Raw genomic sequence first — 17,273 nt, forward strand, 5'->3', positions numbered from 1 at the left:
CTTACATCTACCAGCTTCGTGATGTCGTCATGGAGGAGTGGAAGAGGACTCCAGTGGCAACCTGTGAAGCTCTGGTGAACTCTATGCCTAAGAGGGTTAAGGCAGTGCTGGAAAATAATGGTGACCACTCAAAATATTGACACCTTGGGCCCAATTTAGACATTTTCGCTTAGGGGTGTACTCATTTTTGTTGCCAACAGTTTAGACATTAATGGCTGTGAGTTATTTTGAGGGGACAGCAAATTTACATTGGCTGTGAGCTCTGATCAGATGCCGATCGGTAGATGATTTTCTAGAGTGCCCGTTCCACAGAAGCTATACGTTCAGCTGGCTTCTGTCAGACAGGCTGCCGTACACACGGGTCGAATGTCGGTCAGATTCTGTTGAACTGGCTGATACTCGGCCAGTGTGTACCAAGCTTTAGATCTGTCACTTAAGTGGAACAGTATCCCCCATCACTTCTCCCTTGGCAGCTGCAAAAAAGGTTTTGTAGGGAGGTAATTCCCAGAAGAGAAAAGGGCAATCACATGCATGGAGGGAAGGGGCTGTGCTAGGGAACGGACTCTCCTGGATTGGTTGTATTCTTTCACAAGTTTAAAAGTACATTGTAAGTGAATAGGAAATCATTTATGTAAAGGAAACATGCTGCATGTAAGCATTTTCTGTACTTTTAAAGTAATGTAACATTTTAAAGATGTTGACAGTATCAGCAGTTTCCAAAAACTGTTTTGGGTGATCTTACCCTTTAAATACAAAATATTACTGCATTATATGAACGTTTTAAAATACATAACTAAGCATTTGTGTTTAAAGAAATGAAGATATACATTTATATTAGTCATTTTAATGGAAAACTCCTGGGAAATAACCACTGATAATTAGAAAATTAACTTAAAAAGAACTAAAAGGTTCAATTAACAGTAGATTAAACCCCTAATGTAGCTAAATGAAAATTATTTCTGCAAGATTAGAGTAAGTGAGCTAGTTTTCTTATTGTCGTCCCCCCACCCCAAGAAAAACATTGACAGGAATGCTACAGAAATGGAAAGTCCTGAACTCCTGTTTTCAAAAGCAACATACAGTGGGGAGTGTAGAACAGAAGATTAAGCTTGACTTAACTGGGCTGACATTCCAAACCCCACTCCACCCAAATTATATCATCAAAGGGAAATGATTGTACTCTGAATGCTGATACCAAACTTGCCAAGAAAAGCAGAGTGTTTTTAAGCATTTTTCTTTTTGTATTCAAGTGTTAAATAAAAGTTGTGATATTAGCATTTGTTCTAGTATAGATAAATGACAAATCTGGTCTGCCATCTGTCTTAGAAGGGATCTAGTCTCCTACATTGCATTAATGCTGTAGGCATGATTGAGGTCGCCATTTTGTGGGCTGAAGTTGGTTTTCAGAGTCTGGATATGTCGTTGTCTCATTGACTGTCACTAACTGGCATATGGATTAATTTATTAGTGTAAGAAATAAGAAACTGCTTGTCCTGCTCACATCAATCATAATTATTCGTTCTTCAGTTTCTCAATGCATGGGAGAATGAAAAGAAGGGTTCAGAAAGCCATTACGGATTACACAGATAGTTCTTTTTTTGCAGAAACTTAGATAAAAAAAGGCAGATACGTTACAGGTTTGAGAATCATGCATTATATCATGATGTATAAGGTTTTGACTGTACTGCTCTTTCCATTGATCTGTCTTCTGTTCTGGACCTCAACAAAAGTCCTTCATGTAACATTATTATCTGTCTCTCTTCTTTATATCCAACATATGCTAGATTCAAAGAAGTCCAATCCCTAGTGACACCCAGTACTGCTTCTGTGGACAGGCACCTGCTGCTGCATAAGGATACATTTACAGTACTGTATATCTTCAGGCAGTGTAAAATAAAATGATTTAAAGTTGCCTGTGTTTGAGAAGGGATGTCTACACAAGGCCAGTAAGGCTGGCCATACACGGTTCCAATCTTGGCCGGTTAAGCCGATCGAACAACTTCGGTACAACCAGCCTGCCAGATTATTTTGCAATTATCGCTAGCAGCTGCTATAGCCGCTAGCAATAATCACTGTCTTCTCCCGGTGGGGGCGGCTTCTTCTGCCTGCTACCCCCACCCCTGCCGGAAGAAGACAATTGCTGGTTCCCTTGTCAACACTGTCAACCTGTGATTGCAGGAAATAAATTTGCACTGTGTATGGCCAGCCTAAGGCCCCTTTCACACAGGGAGTCCATTCAGATCCGTCTGTCAGTTTTTTTGGCGGATCTGAACAGATGTCCCATGCATCTCTATGGGGCATCGGATGTCAGCGGAGACATGTCTGCTGACATCCAATCCGATCCGTCAAAACCGGATGGATGGAAACCCTATTTTCCATCCGTCTGGCGGATCGGACCAGATGATTTATTCATTCTATTTATTCATTCAATTAATTACTAATCAAAATCTAGGAACACTTGCAACCATGCTAAAGCCAATTTACCTTAGGCTTTATGTACACTAGCAGCTCCTAAACCTAAATTTAAGAGCTTTTGGCGTTTCTTTTGCCAAAGCTCCTAAACTCAACTCCATAAAAGCCTGTGTGCCCATGTACACATAGCCTTTTAGCAGAGTTTAGGAGCTGCTGTGGTTAGGTGAGCTTTAAGCTCCCTTTCCTGAACGCGGAAGAATCGCATTCAGGATAGGAATGTTTTGACCGCTGGCTGTGGGAAAACGCAAAATGTGGCGGTTTCACTGCATTTTGCATTTTCCCGTGCCCGCAGTAAATGTAGGCTAGTGTACATGAAGCCTTCATCTAAGATTTATGTACATTTACAAAAATCCCTGAGCAGAGATTTCACAATGCCACTGGGGAGGACTGCTGTCTCTTGTCTTGGCTGACTCCTTCCTAATGGACAGCAAAACCTAAGGATGAAAATGTGATAGTGTATATTGCAGCTTACCAGTTCTTAGGTGTGGAGGCTGCATTTGTTTTCTTTTTTCAGGCTAAGAACATTTTCCTCAAGCATTCAAAAAAAAAAATTCTGTTAACCTTGCCAGAAATACAGGGATTTTTCTTTTCTAAGCTACTGATCTCCCTTGTACTTTAAAGAGGTTGTAAACCTCCAAAAAAATGAAAAAAAATAAAATAAATAAAAACCTGAAAGACAAGGCACAATGAGCTAGTATGCATCGCATACTAGCTCATTATGAAATACTTACCTTAGAACTAAGCCCCCTCAGCAGCGCCCGCACACCGCTGACACAGCCGACATGTTCACCCGTCTTTCTTCCGGGTTCACATCCTCCGGCCACCTGATTGGCCAGAGCCCATGATGACATCACTCCAGTGCATGCACGCGGGAGCCTCCGTTCACTGCATAGGGCTCTGAAGGAACGGCACGGGCGGACGTTCCTTCAGGGCGCATGCGCCAGTGATGTCACTGGCTGCATGCAAAGTAAATTATCTCCTAAACGGTGCATGTTTAGGAAATATTTACAGTACCTATAAGTAAGCCTTATCATAGGCTTAAATATAGGTACAAGTTACAGAGGAAGCTTTACTTCCTCTTTAAGTAATAAAACTTCAGCATGAGTGACACCCAAGGCTGCCTCCATACAGCGGAGGAGTATGCGTAGCCACCTAGGGACAGGAAGTGTATTTTTTGGGGAATTACCAAATCAATATAAAGGAAAGAGCTTAACCAAAAAAGAAAACAAATGCAGCCATTACATTTAAGAATTGGTAACATGCAATAAATTAAAGTGTCATAAAAATCCAATGCAACTGCTCAATATTTATCGTAAGGAAAACAATATAACCGATAGTGTATAGATCATATAAAAATATAATTGCTAAGTACTTTATTTTCTTCTCTATGTATGTCATGTAACATCGTTTGTCTTGCTCTGCAGTGCAACATCGGTAGATGAAGCAGGCAAGAAACTGCTGATGAATGTGGAAGAGGTCACTGCAGGAAGTTGGGCTATCCCACAATCCTATGCAAATTATCACATGGAGTGGAGAGCAAAGGGGAGGGAGTCAACCTGATGGAGCTGCTCTGCAAGCCAACACAAAGTCACATGGGGTGGCTTCTGTTGGAGCAAGGAAAAAGTGAAGACTTTCTAACTTGGGAACTGGTGGCAACACAGCAGCCAGAGGATCGGCTACTATATCACTGGCACTAGGCAAGAGCACTGATTATCAGTAAAAAAAAATATTATTATTTTTTTTTTTTTCCAGTTAGTAACTTTGAGGCTCAATGCACACTATAGGTTAAAAAACAAAATGCCAGATAAACGCTGGATGAAAAATGCTCATTATAGCGTTTTTGTGCCAGATTTTAGCAGCAGTTTGAAGCATTCTGTGTTTTTTCTGCCAGCAAACCGCTCCCAAAAAAAAGCAAAACGTTTTTTTCTGCTCCTAGAAGCTAAAGCTTCAAAAACGCACATAGGATAACACTATTTGGTTATAGAAGCAGAAAGAAAATGCCCAAAAGCTGCTGCTAGGAGCGTTTTTTTAACCACCTCAATACTGGGCACTTAAACCCCCTTCCTTCCCAGACCAATTTTCCCCTTTTAGCGCTGTTGCATTTTGAATGACAATTGCGCGGTCATGCAACGCTGTACCTAAACCAAATTTGTGTCATTTTTTCCCCACAAATAGAGCTTTCTTTTGGTGGTATTTGATCACCGTCAGGTTTTTTCTTTTTTGGTGCACAAATAAAAAAAGACTGAAAAGTTTGAAAAAAAAAAAAAAGTTTTTTTGTTTAGGTTATAAAATTTTGTAAATAGATATGTTTTTTCCTGCACTGATGAGCACTGATGATGCCGCACTGACAGGCACTGATGAGGAGACACTGATGGGGTGGCACTGATGGGGTGGCACTGATATGCAGCACTGATGGGCAGCACTGATGGGAACTGATAGGTAGCACTGATATGCAGCACTGATGGGCACTGATATGTGGCACTGATAGATAGCACTGATATGCAGCATTGGTGGGCACTGATAGGCAGCGCTGATGGGCAGTGATAGGCAGCACTGATGGGCACTGATAGTGGCACTGTTGGGCGGCAATGATCGGCACTGATGGGTGGCACTGATCGGCACTGATGGGGGGCACTGATAGGCAGCACTGGTGGGCAATAATGGGCACTGGTGGGCGGCACTGATAGATGGCAATAATGGCACTGGTGGGCAGCACTGATAGATGCCATTGGTGGGCAACACTGATAGGGAGGGCACTGGGGGGCTCTCTGAGCCCTGCTTGCCATCCCTGGTGGCCATAGTGGGCATCCCTGGTGGTCATGGGTGGGCATCCCTGGTGGCTTAGTGGCACCCCTCCCCCCCCCCCCCCAGGGCTGCACTGGTAATCAATGTTCTGATTACCAGCACAGACCCCCCCTGTGATCAGTGAGTAATTAGAAATACTCACTGATCACCCCCGCAGCAGCACCGATCCTCTGATCTTCTCCTCACTGACAGGATCTGTCAGGAGGAGAAGAGATCGAAGCCGTTACAACGGCTCTATTTACATTACATGACGGCTGTGATTGGACACAGCCATCATGTGATCAGGAGGGCCAATCACAGGGCCCTCCTGCCGAATGATGTCGCTCTGTGTCCGAGGGACACAGGCACATTGAGATCGCGCCGCTGCGCGTGCCCGCGGCGGCGCGATCTCTCTCCTTCTGAAGGACGTTCCAGAATGTCCATTCAGAAGGACGAGACTCCCGCCCGGCCGTATATGTACTATGGCCGGGTGGGAGGTAGTTAAACTAGTGTGCATGGACTCCAAAAATATTCTTGATGGCAAAATTCAGTACCCAGATAGAGATCCCTCTAGCCAGAGTCTTATTTTAGTTTTTTATGTTAAATTTTCTTTGCTTAAAATTGCTTTTTGTCACCAGGGGGGATTTACCATCACTTTCTGTGAGGTGCCCAAGACACAAAGGGGTTGATTTATTAAAACTGGAGAGTGTAAAATCTGGATGCAGCTGTGCATGATAGCCAATCAGCTTCTAATTTCAGCTTGTTCAATTAAGCTTTGACAAAAAAAAAAACCTGGAAGCTGATTGGTTTCTATGCAGAACTGCACCAGATTTTGCATTCTCCAGTTTTAGTAAATCAACCCAAAGTGAGAAAAATCTCTATGGAAGCACGCATGTATAAGACATGTTTTTAAAGTATAGAATTTACAGGTGAGCATCTCTGAGATTTTCATTGCTGTCTTTGTCTCAATTAACAAAATCCTTCCACTAATAGATATAACTAATATAGGTTGTAACTATTCCACCCTATAACCCAAATCTAAAAGATTTGCCTTGGCTGGAGTTGAGCTTTAGCCTGGGTTCACACTTGTGCAGTGAGTACCGCATTCCCATTCAAATCACATGCGATTCTTTGTAGTGCGATTTGAGCCCATTGATTTTGAATGGGCTCAATTCGCACTGAACCGCACAAAAAAGGTGCAGGCATTTTTTTTTTTGCTGCCACGGAATTGGATTGCATGGGTGTTCATAAACGGAGTGCAATTTGAGTGCAGTGCAGGAAAGTCACAGGATTCGCTGCTTTTCCCGCACAACGTATAAGTGAATCAGGGCTTAATATAAAACCCTTTTGCAGTTGATGGTTCCAATAGCCAATGGTTCCTATAGCCTTTTCTAATGATCAGAGATATGAACAGTTACTGTGATGGCAAAGAGACTGATGGCCAAAGTCGGTGGTAACTTGCTGAATCACAAGTTCAGAATCTGGCACTTCCATAACACAAGGTTACTAATGACCAGAGAATATTTTACTGTCAATGAGATTTGGAATTTCCAGGATGATAAAATAATGTGTTTCCTTTCTATTTTAAGCATTGCTAGTGAATGACTTTGGTATTACAACAAAATACAAAGTAAAAAAGGGCTAAATTTTGCTCAACAAACCAGAACGTTGGCTGTTTAACAGTCTCTCTATATTGCCTACTTTAAAATACGAAGCCAAAGGGTATTTTTAACCGCTTTAAGACCGGAATATTTTACCCCATTCCTGACCAGGCCATATTTTGCGATTCGGCACTGCGTTACTTTAACGGACAATTGCACGGTCGTGCAACGCTGTACCCAAATTAAATTGACGTCCTTTTTTCCCCAGAAATAGAGCTTTCTTTTGTTTTGGTGGTATTTGATCACCTGTGTGATTTTTACTTTTTGCGCTATAAATAGAAAAAGAGCGACAATTTTGAAAAAATAACAATATTTTTCACATTTTTTTATATGAAATTCCCCCCCAAAGAAATATAAAAATCAAAATTTTTTACCATTTTAGGCCAATTTGTTTTCTGCTACATATGTTTGGTACGCTGAACCCTGCAATCTGACCCTGCCTGTCACACTCGATCCCCGACGATTGGGGAAGAGCAGCGGTGATCACCTCCCCTGGCCCGACTCCCGCTGTGACTGAATACAGCGGGCGCGCCGCTGAGAGAGGGGAATGTCTGGTGCCGCAGTAGCAGCACAGTGAGCAGTGGGCAAGTGGTTAAATAAAATTTCAAAAGAGAAAAAAATTGATGCCAATAAATACATGAAAGGTGGACAAGAACCATAGGCAGAACATTAGAACACTTCAGAGCTTAAACCAAAACCTTCAGTGATTCCTCTTTAATCCCAGAGAATGGTACACCTATTGGGCTATACATGTTAATTATTGTATGGGAAGATGAAAGGTGGCAATAAACCATTTGTCACTCTTGTAAAAAGTTTGTGTACAAAGCTACAGAGCAACAAAAGTAAAAATATGAATTAATATAGGGGTAGAGCAGAGTACAAAATAATTATACAAAACAGAATGCTCTTTAATTGCAGGCTAAAGTTTTGGATGCTAGCGTCTCACTCCTTTTATATATTAATAGAGTACTCATAACGCTTTTATCAGCTGCATTTTTATGTGTTTTTATATTTTATGTATAAGTGCTGTATTACCATAAAACAACTTTTTTTTTTTTTTTAAATAATGGTACATTGGATTGTACATGTGATGTGCATAACATAAAAATATGAAATTATAAATAAAACACAAAGTTGCAATTTATTTAATTAAAAATTAAATAAAAAAAAATAAAAAAAAAGTGTCTGAAAAGGATGCAGTGCTTTATTAAGAGGTGACCCAAGATAAAGCAACCCAAAAATGTATTTCATAAATAAATCTCACAGCTGGTGATAGGAGTGATCTCTGGTCAGAGACTCCCAGTGAATATTGGTAGGTGCGTGTGGACAGAATATGGAACAGGAGGAGTGGAATGTATTGGCTGATTATTGGTTATAAACGAGGCAGTCACAGCGGAGAACTGTTGCTGGACTGTTGAGCCCCTTATGGGGCTAAAAAAGAGCACAAATAAATAACAGGACATTGTACCATCCCATAGGTTCCCTCTGTATTCAATTTGAAAGGGGTTGGATATCCAAAAAAAAAAAAAAAGATCTGGAGATTTGGAGGTGGCTGAGAGCAACAGATGGTACTTTTTGTTAAGAATAAAATTATTTTTAAACCAGAGCATAGATCTATTTATTAGTCTATCCTGTGTGCAGACTACAAACTCCCACCACCAAAGCAAGAATCACCAGTGATATTTAGGTAGTTTAGGGGAAATAGAGTGACTGATACCTGACACATGTTACAGGCATTTTCCAACTTACAATTTTCAGCTCCCATTAACATGAGAAATAGGAAACTATTCTATTCTATCTATCTAACTATCCTATTCTACTCCCCTTTTTTTTTTTCTTTTTTACTACCACTTTTCCACTTGCCATACCTCTTTATAACCTGTAATGCTTTGGTTATACCTGATTCCTCTATGTTATAGTTCATTTATCTGTGTACATGCATTGGAACCTGTTGAAAATCTGTAATTCCTGTTATATTTGTTCTAATATTTGCTTATGTAAAAACTCAATAAAAACTTATTGAATGGAAAAAAAAAAAAAAGAACTGAAAAGAAATAGGAAACAATTCTTTCAGTAAGCCCTCGCTGTTCAGTCATTGCTTAAACTGGGGTGAATTCTATGTAGCTACTGATGCTTGGCAATTGTTTTGGGGCTGCCAAATCTTGTATCCAATTCATCTATCCATTGCCTGCTTAACTGTAACTTTGGTACCTCAAAGAATGTCACCCCTAGAGATTGGGGATTGCGAGAGGTGGCTATAGTTTATTACCTAGATCCCCTACCTGTACAGATGGGATAGGATAATATTTTGTCCTGCTAATGGGATTCAAACCTTTGTGACTGTACACCTTAAACATGTGATTCGTTTCCAGTGATCACATAGAGTGGGGTGGCTTATTATTCTTTTGGGGGAGCTCTGGTCCCCGCTCCTGCTACCCTTGCACCCACCAGTGTATGTAGGGGAACTTTGGGGTCTCATGTCTGCCATATTTGGACAGAACTAGTATTTTAACATCTCATTTGGCAACACCCAACTCTCTCCTGAGGAAGCCAGCTATGCGGTTAATTTACTCAAATTAGAAAGTGCAAAATCTGTTGCAACTGTGCATGGTAGCCAATCAGCTTCTAAAGTAAGCTTCTTCAATTAGGTATTGACAATAAAACATGGAAGCTAATTGGTTGGTCTATGCAGAGCTGCACCAGGTTTTCCACTCTCCAGTCTAAGTAAATTAAGCCCTTTGTGTTAGGCTCCATGTACATGGGACGCTGGAAATGGCCGTTTAGGAGCTGTTGGGTGTTTTTTTCAGAAGCCCCTGAACCCATCTACATTTTATCTTATCTGTCCATGTACACAGGGTCGTTTACAGTCATTTGCAGGCAGTTGCGTTCAGGGACTTTTTTTAGAACGCAATTATTTGCGTTCGAACGTGTGTTTCCCAGCGTTTCAAACGCCCAAACGCGTCCGAATGCGTCCGAACGTGATGACCCGCGTTTAGCATTCGCGTTTTTCCATTTTAAAGGGGAATCATTTTTTTTTACCTCTAGGAACGGTTCTAAACGCAAACGCCCGCAAACGCCGCTAAACGCAAGTACAAATGCGACCGAACGGACGTTTCAAACGTCCTAAAAATTCCAGCATTCAAAGGGACTTTTAACAACGTCCCGTGTACATGGAGCCTTACTGGAGAAGTGCGTAGAGAGATATCCTCTTCCCACCAACCTGTTTAAATCAATGAATAAAATAATCTACATTCCTCTATGTAGCAGAATTACTGTGATTCATTCTGTGATACTCTTTGGGAATGATAATTGATAGTAGAGTATGAATATTTTTGTGCTGACCCTGAAATATGTACAATTTTATATGCCAAATGTCCTAAATTTTCTAAAAAATGATCTTATATTTGATATAAAATAAATTTGATTTTTTTTTATGACTACGTTTTGGTGCTTTAAATGTTTCACAGTTTAAATATCTAAATAAACTTGTGCTTTTTAGCATGAGGCCCACCACAACTTCATATCTACAATGTATTATTTAATACTTTAGAATTATATTCTTTATTATTTTATAATCTATATTTATTGTAACATTTTTCCTATGGGGGGGGGGTAGTATTTTTTCTAACATCTTGAGTTATATAGAATTTTAACATAGGTTTTGTTATGTTATAATAAAATTTGGCCTCTTTATAAAGTTTGCTAAAATGACCCTAGAGCTGGTCATAGATGGTTCATTTTTTTTGATTATCCAGTAGGCCGAACAAAAAAAATATGAACACAATCCCTCACTCACACATGCAAACTGGATGGAGGAATTCTCCCCGTTGTGTCATTGTATTGTAACAGTGGCGTCCTACTGTCACAATAAAAGATCAACAGCTCCAGCCAATTAGCGGCAAGCCACTGATTGAAAAAAAAAAAAGTTTTCCAATAGTCCCTTTTGACAGAAGTCGATCGTTAGATTGACATCTGTTGAACACGAATAACCATAGAAGGATTGAAATTCGCCTGGTCTCTGCCAAATTTGGAACCATTTGCTTTACCCTCATTTTTGTTTTTTCCCACCTCTCATTACAATATTGGTAACAGTTTCAGATTTCTGTACACTAGCATAATGAGCTGTAGAATATAATGGTGCTAGATAAACAATAGTAAAAGCAACTACACACACTAATCAACAATGTAAAAAAACTCTCCGAATAACGGTCACTATTTATAATAATTAAAATACATTGCTGAGCACTATATGGCTTGCTAACACAGCTTTTTGGCTTTCATTCTGGTTGATACCATTTGGATGACTGTAATTTCACTGACACAACGTGTTTACAGTTCCCTGGAAATGAGCCTGACCCCTCCCCTTATTTCTGCACAATTCCCTTTACAAGGAAAGTAGTCCTAGCATGAACTCTTTCAACGCCTGTGTTCACAGATCAGCTTGTTTTGGTCTACAACCCCTGTTGTAGTTACAATAGCAGACAAGGTGAACTGACATGTCAAGTCTGCATCTATTTTCCTGACAGCTGCCATGTCATAGAGAGTATCTATATTATAAGTTAGAGCACAGTTTAGCAGAAAGTGACTTCATTTTCACATACACAACCAGGGACAGTTAACATGGCAACAGTATGTGCCTCATTAGAAGCAATATTCATCAACTGTACTGATGAATAATTAACATTTTCTGGCAATTGCATCCAAAGATGATCTCTAGATCAGTGTTTCTCAACCTTTTTATAGTCAAGGCACCCTTTAAAATTATGGACAATCTCGAGGCACCCTCCAAAATTTTGGACAGTCTGGAGGCAGCCCATTCTAAAATTTAAGTGCCGGTTCACATTCTTGCGGCTGCGGCGATCGTATGTAATGTCGAAACGCACTGCTCCTTCATTACATGCGATCAGCTGTGCGGTGCGAGTTCAGCCATACACTTTGTGTGGCTAAATTCGCACTGCACCCGCACCAAAGTCGCACAGGACCCTTTTTTTCAGCCGCATCAGGATCGGATCGCACAGTGGTTCACACTTGTGCGATCCGATCCTGTGCGAACTGTAAAGATCGCACTGCGATATGCGATCAAACTGGGGGTGTCGTTAACATTTCATTGACACCCCCAGCGTATCGCATATGGCAGTGTGAACTGCCAGGGGTTCGTTTTTGATGCGGTAACAGGCTGCGAATTTGCAGCCTTCCCGCATCGCATAACTGTGACCCGGAACTAAAAACAATTCTAATAGTTTTAAATAATTCATTAACAAGTTGTATTGGTGTACAATGAAAACCTGTGGCTTTGTGTAAGTAAGGCAGGTTTCATCCACCTACTGGCTTGTACACAAATTTGGGACAATTTTTAGGCATTTTGCCAAGGCACCCCTGAAGAAACCTAAAGGCACCCCAGGGTGCCAGGGCACCGTGGTTGAAAAAGGCTGCTCTAGATTATGTATACTTTAAATGCATTTAATAAAGAAAACTGGAAGTCACCCCTTCTGATTTTGTGATGTATTCTAATCTGTGCGTTTTACATAAAAATAGAAAAAACCTCTTTGGTGATGGTTTAGTTTCAATGCATGCAATCCCATGACGCTTGGCACAGCGCCCCCCAGTGACCAATGGTATGATGACTAGTGTATAGCAGGCACGATCATTATCTGACTGCCTGCATGCAAAACTAAATTTGCTTTTTGATATTGCTACAAGGATGGAAAATACATGACTATGTATCATATTGCAGACAATGTACAAAGTGTGATGCAATCATTGTCCTGACTGGAAACAAAAAAACAAATATAGATCTTGATCTGGAACACTGCTTGTTTGTGTTTTGCCCTACAGGACTGATAGATTACATTCTAAAGTTTATTGAAGAAGTATTTTGTACACAATGTATACAATATTTAGATGCACCAGACTATGCAAAGCAATTTTGCACAAAATGGACTGATTTACAATAAAAGAATATCAGCAAAGTGAGAAGCAATGGGACATGAAAAAAATGCAAGGTGTAAGGTCACATAGTTGTCAGTGTAGTAAGGAGCTATGTATATGTGTTTGTTTATGTTACATAGCTACCATATGAGCATGCACAGGAGTCACAGTAAATCAACATACAGAAAAATAAAATAAATAACTCCAAAACCACAAAGCTAACAATCCTTCAATATATAATAGTTAGCATTTTGCAGAACCTTTATTAACATTAATGTATATGTAAGTGCTAACAATACATTTCTCCTATGTTCTCCCTTTTGGTCTGTTAAATATACCATTAAAAGCATTTTATTGTATCTGTTTGACAAATAAAATAAAAAAAATGCTGTTTTATCCAGACTGAAATCTAATGAGCAGATAACAGTCATAAGACAGAGAGCAGAGGAGGTCATCAGTAAGCATTGCTACCTGCTATCTCGGTGGACTACAGTACATCTCCCCCATCTATAAAGAGAGAGAGAGATGTTATGTAGTCCCAACACACTCCTTTCTCTACTGTGACAACGCTTCTCAGTACGGTTGTCACCCTAGGACAGGAAGTGTGGTAATGGCAGGGTTACCAGGGTAACATGTGAACAAGGAAAGCCAATACAGCCACCAAATCTAATGGGCCATACACACTATACAATTGTTTTTAGATTTTTTCCTTTAGATTTACCAAAAACCATATAATATGAGGTCAAACCTAAACACTTTCAATTTGTATGCAATCAGTCAGGCCCTTGCACTACATAGTTGAAGGTAAATCTAAAGGTAATCTAACAACAAAAGTTGTATAGTGTGTATCCAGCTTAAAGCTGGATACACACTATACAACTTTTGTTGGTAGATTTCCTTTAGATTTTCCTTTATCTATATAGTGCAAGGGCCTGCCTGATTGCATACAAATTGAAAGTATTTAGGTTTGACCTCATATTATATGGTTTTGGTAAGGGCCCTTTCACACGGGCGTTCCGCATGTCCGTAAATCATCCTATTTTTTTGCGGATGATATACGGACATAATGTTTGTCAATGGCATTGCGGATGTCAGCGGATGACCATCCGCTGACATCCGATTTTCCTCCTTTCAGTTCTGTTCCATTTTTTGGAACGGAACAGAACCCTATTTTTGTTCCGTGTAAAAAACAGAACGGATACAAAATCGGATGTCAGCGGTGTCATCCGCTGACATCCGCAATGCCCATAGACATACATTATGTCCGTATATCATCCGCAAACGGATGGGATGATATGCGGACATACGGAGCGGATGACACAAGTGTCATCCGCTCCGTGAAAAAAAAAAAGCACCGGAGCAGAACAAAAACACTGAACGGCCGTGTGAAAGAGGCCTCAGTCTAAGGCTGCATTCACACTTGAGCGTAGCGGTTTACCGCGATTTTACCGCGATTTTCAGGCGTTTTTGGAGGCAGGCATTGACATCTATCAAAAACGCTGGTAATCAGCCCAAAAATAAGCTCATGTACTTTTTTCAGCTACAGGCGTTTTGCTCAGATGTGAACAGGGGCCATTTAAATGTTGGGCGTTTTGGAACGTTTTTTTTGAGCGTTTTTGGAGCTGAAAAACACTCAAAAACGCCCAGGTGTGAATGGAGCCTAAAGGAAAAAAAATCTAAAGAAAATTGTATAGTGTGTATCCAGCTTAAGGACGGGTAAACTGCCAAACTACCAATTTTTTTTCTTGGGTTTAGATACTCTTGTTTACTCAACCGAGTTAACGACCTAAAGAGATTCATTTTTTTTTCTAATAATTTTATTTACATTGTAAAGCGCTGCGCAAACTGTTGGCGCTATATAAATCCTGTATAATAATAATATTAATATTTAGAAATGTGCCTCTGTGTCTCCTAATTTTTACATGCAGACAAAAAGGATAACATGCAAACTTTAACTACTGCTGCAACTGTTAGTATCTTGGCAGTGTTGTAGTTCCTCCCCCACCCTGTAACTGTCACTTGTGCTGGACAGTTAAGGTTTTCCTTTGTAATACAGGGAAAACAAAGAATATCATGTGAAACTCAAAAAAAGGAGTTATTACGGTAAATATGATTATACCATGTGTTAACCACACTTATTAGAAAACAGCAGATGTGTGATGTTTTTTTGTTTCTTTTATTCTCCTACAGCTGATGTTAGAAACCAGTTCTCAGAGCCCCTGTAAACAATACTTCTTAGTAATGTATATCTAAGAATCTAAAAAAAAAAAAAAAAAGAAGCATATTACTAAATCAACCCCTTTGAAGTTAAATATTTCACTCTTAGCCATGAGACTTCATATGTGACATTATGAGCCTCCTTCATACATATCATGACTTTGATGTAAGCATACATCATAAAAATAGATTAATGGGTGGAACTTGTTTACAGACACTGCAAGTCTATGGGACAAACAAGTGACTGTGACTCACTGGACGATTGTGCTGTCACACAACACGTTTGTTCCCTAATTTGTGTGTCAAAGTTACAAACATCAGCAAACAAACAAGCCTGTATTAAGCAGAAAAAAAACTCCCTGCTCAGTGCAGAGAAGAGGAATAAGCTTCTAGGAGGGGAAAACCAGGCACTGTGCATTTTCCTTGTTTTATCTGACATCCACCCCACACATTTCCCACAGAATTGAACAATAACAGCGTGTCTACATGCAAAACGGCTTGTAGTTCTGGACTAATTGGCCAAATAAAAAAGTCCTTCAGTTATTTGTGCATGGAATGTCTGCTGGCATGCCAGAATTGAAGGAGTTTCCTATGCTTTGTGTGACACACACCCTGTTATTTTCCCAGGCTGATCTACTGAGAACGTGGGGGGGATCTGTGCACAGGCAACATCCTACACAATCCACTCTACTGCTGCTTGTCATCAGCCTTTAAATACTATTACATGGATCATCTACACACTGCTTCTTCTGACAAGTCACATCACAACTTTAACAATGCTACATCAAAGCAACCAACATCTGTGCCATTGCTCAACTGCCCTTTGGGACTTATAAGCCCATTTATACTAGCTATGGGTCAGATGGGTGCTTAGACACCCCCCCCCCCCCCCCCAATGGTATATAGATCTGGACAGGGCTCACTATCCAGCTGTCCATCAATTTTTCATAACCAGTAATTAAATAGGGGGAGGGGGTAAAAAATTGGCCTAGCACAGGGGGGGGGGGGGCTTTGGGACATAGAAGCCCATTTATACTAGCTATGGGTCAGATGGGTGCTTAGACACCCCCAATGGTATATAGATCTGGACAGGGCTCACTATCCAGCTGTCCATCAATTTTTCATAACCAGTAATTAAATAGGGGGAGGGGGGCGTAAAAAAGTGGCCTAGCACAGGGGGGGCTTTGGGACATAGAAGCCCATTTATACTAGCTATGGGTCAGGTGGGTGCTTAGACCCCTCCCAATGGTATATAGATCAGATATAGAAATTGATGGACTGCTGGACAGGGCTCACTTCTGTCCAGCAGTCCATCAATTTTCCATAACCAGTAATTAAATGTGGAGGGGCTAAAAAAAAACTAGTGGGGGGGCTTTGGGACTTAGAAGCCCAGCTATGGGTCAGATAGGTGCTCAGACACCTGCCAATGGTATATAGACCCAGACAGGGCTCACTTCTATCTAGCAGTAGACCACTTTTACTTGGCCAGTAGTTAACTATGGACAATGTCCATCCCTGATGTCACTTTTCCTGCTGTGGCACTTACATCTGCTAATGCTGATCACTGTATATAAATAAAATATGATCAATTATTGATAGTCAGGTGGTAAAAATGGTGAGACATGTGAGTGTAGCCCTGGATCACACAGGACACCTGTCTGTCCATCACACTGCCCACCCCCATAGTATACAGAATACACATGTATCTTCCCATCCAATACTCACGTATCGTTTCAGCTTCTTCTCCGGAGGAGACTTGATGAGCCAGCCGGTGCACACCACGGCCCCAGCACTCATGGTGTCCCCCTCCTTCCAGCACTGCACCCACAATCCAGTGTAGCTGGTTCCTGGCTTCCTTCACACGGAGACCTATCAGCTTCCTTCAGCTGGGTTCAAATGCAGCTCTATCACAAGAAGGAAGTGAAGAAGACATCACTGTACAGCCAGCTCCCCTCCCCAGCCAGCACGTGATCGCGGGCGAGGAGCTCCTTCCAAATATACAAACCCAGCACGTGCACAATTCCAGCTTGTTTACAATCCCAGCCGGGAGCCGGGCCTCCTGTCACTGCTCTGTGTGCACCGATCTACCGCTCCGGGGGGTGCTGGAGGATGGAGGATGGAGGGGGGAGGGAGGGAGGCACACTCTCATCACACCGGATCCTCATACACTGACATTGCCCTTCGGATGGTGCTGCTGGGATACATCCCTCA

The 17,273-nt window shown here is 41.0% G+C and overlaps 1 protein-coding gene across 1 annotated transcript in view; it reads right to left on the reverse strand.

Annotated features, from left to right (window-relative positions):
• GAB3 (GRB2 associated binding protein 3) overlaps positions 1 to 17,005 on the reverse strand; it is a 189,612-nt gene extending 172,607 nt beyond the window's left edge. The window contains exon 1 of the mRNA XM_082262883.1: positions 16,788 to 17,005. Coding sequence (XP_082119009.1) covers positions 16,788 to 16,859 — 72 coding nt within the window. The 5' untranslated portion in view covers positions 16,860 to 17,005. The remainder of the gene's footprint in view (positions 1 to 16,787) is intronic.
• Positions 17,006 to 17,273: the final 268 nt, after the last annotated feature.

The sequence above is a fragment of the Pelophylax lessonae genome (assembly GCF_965119305.1).
Source record: "Pelophylax lessonae genome assembly, chromosome: 7".
NCBI classification, from domain to species: domain Eukaryota; kingdom Metazoa; phylum Chordata; class Amphibia; order Anura; family Ranidae; genus Pelophylax; species Pelophylax lessonae.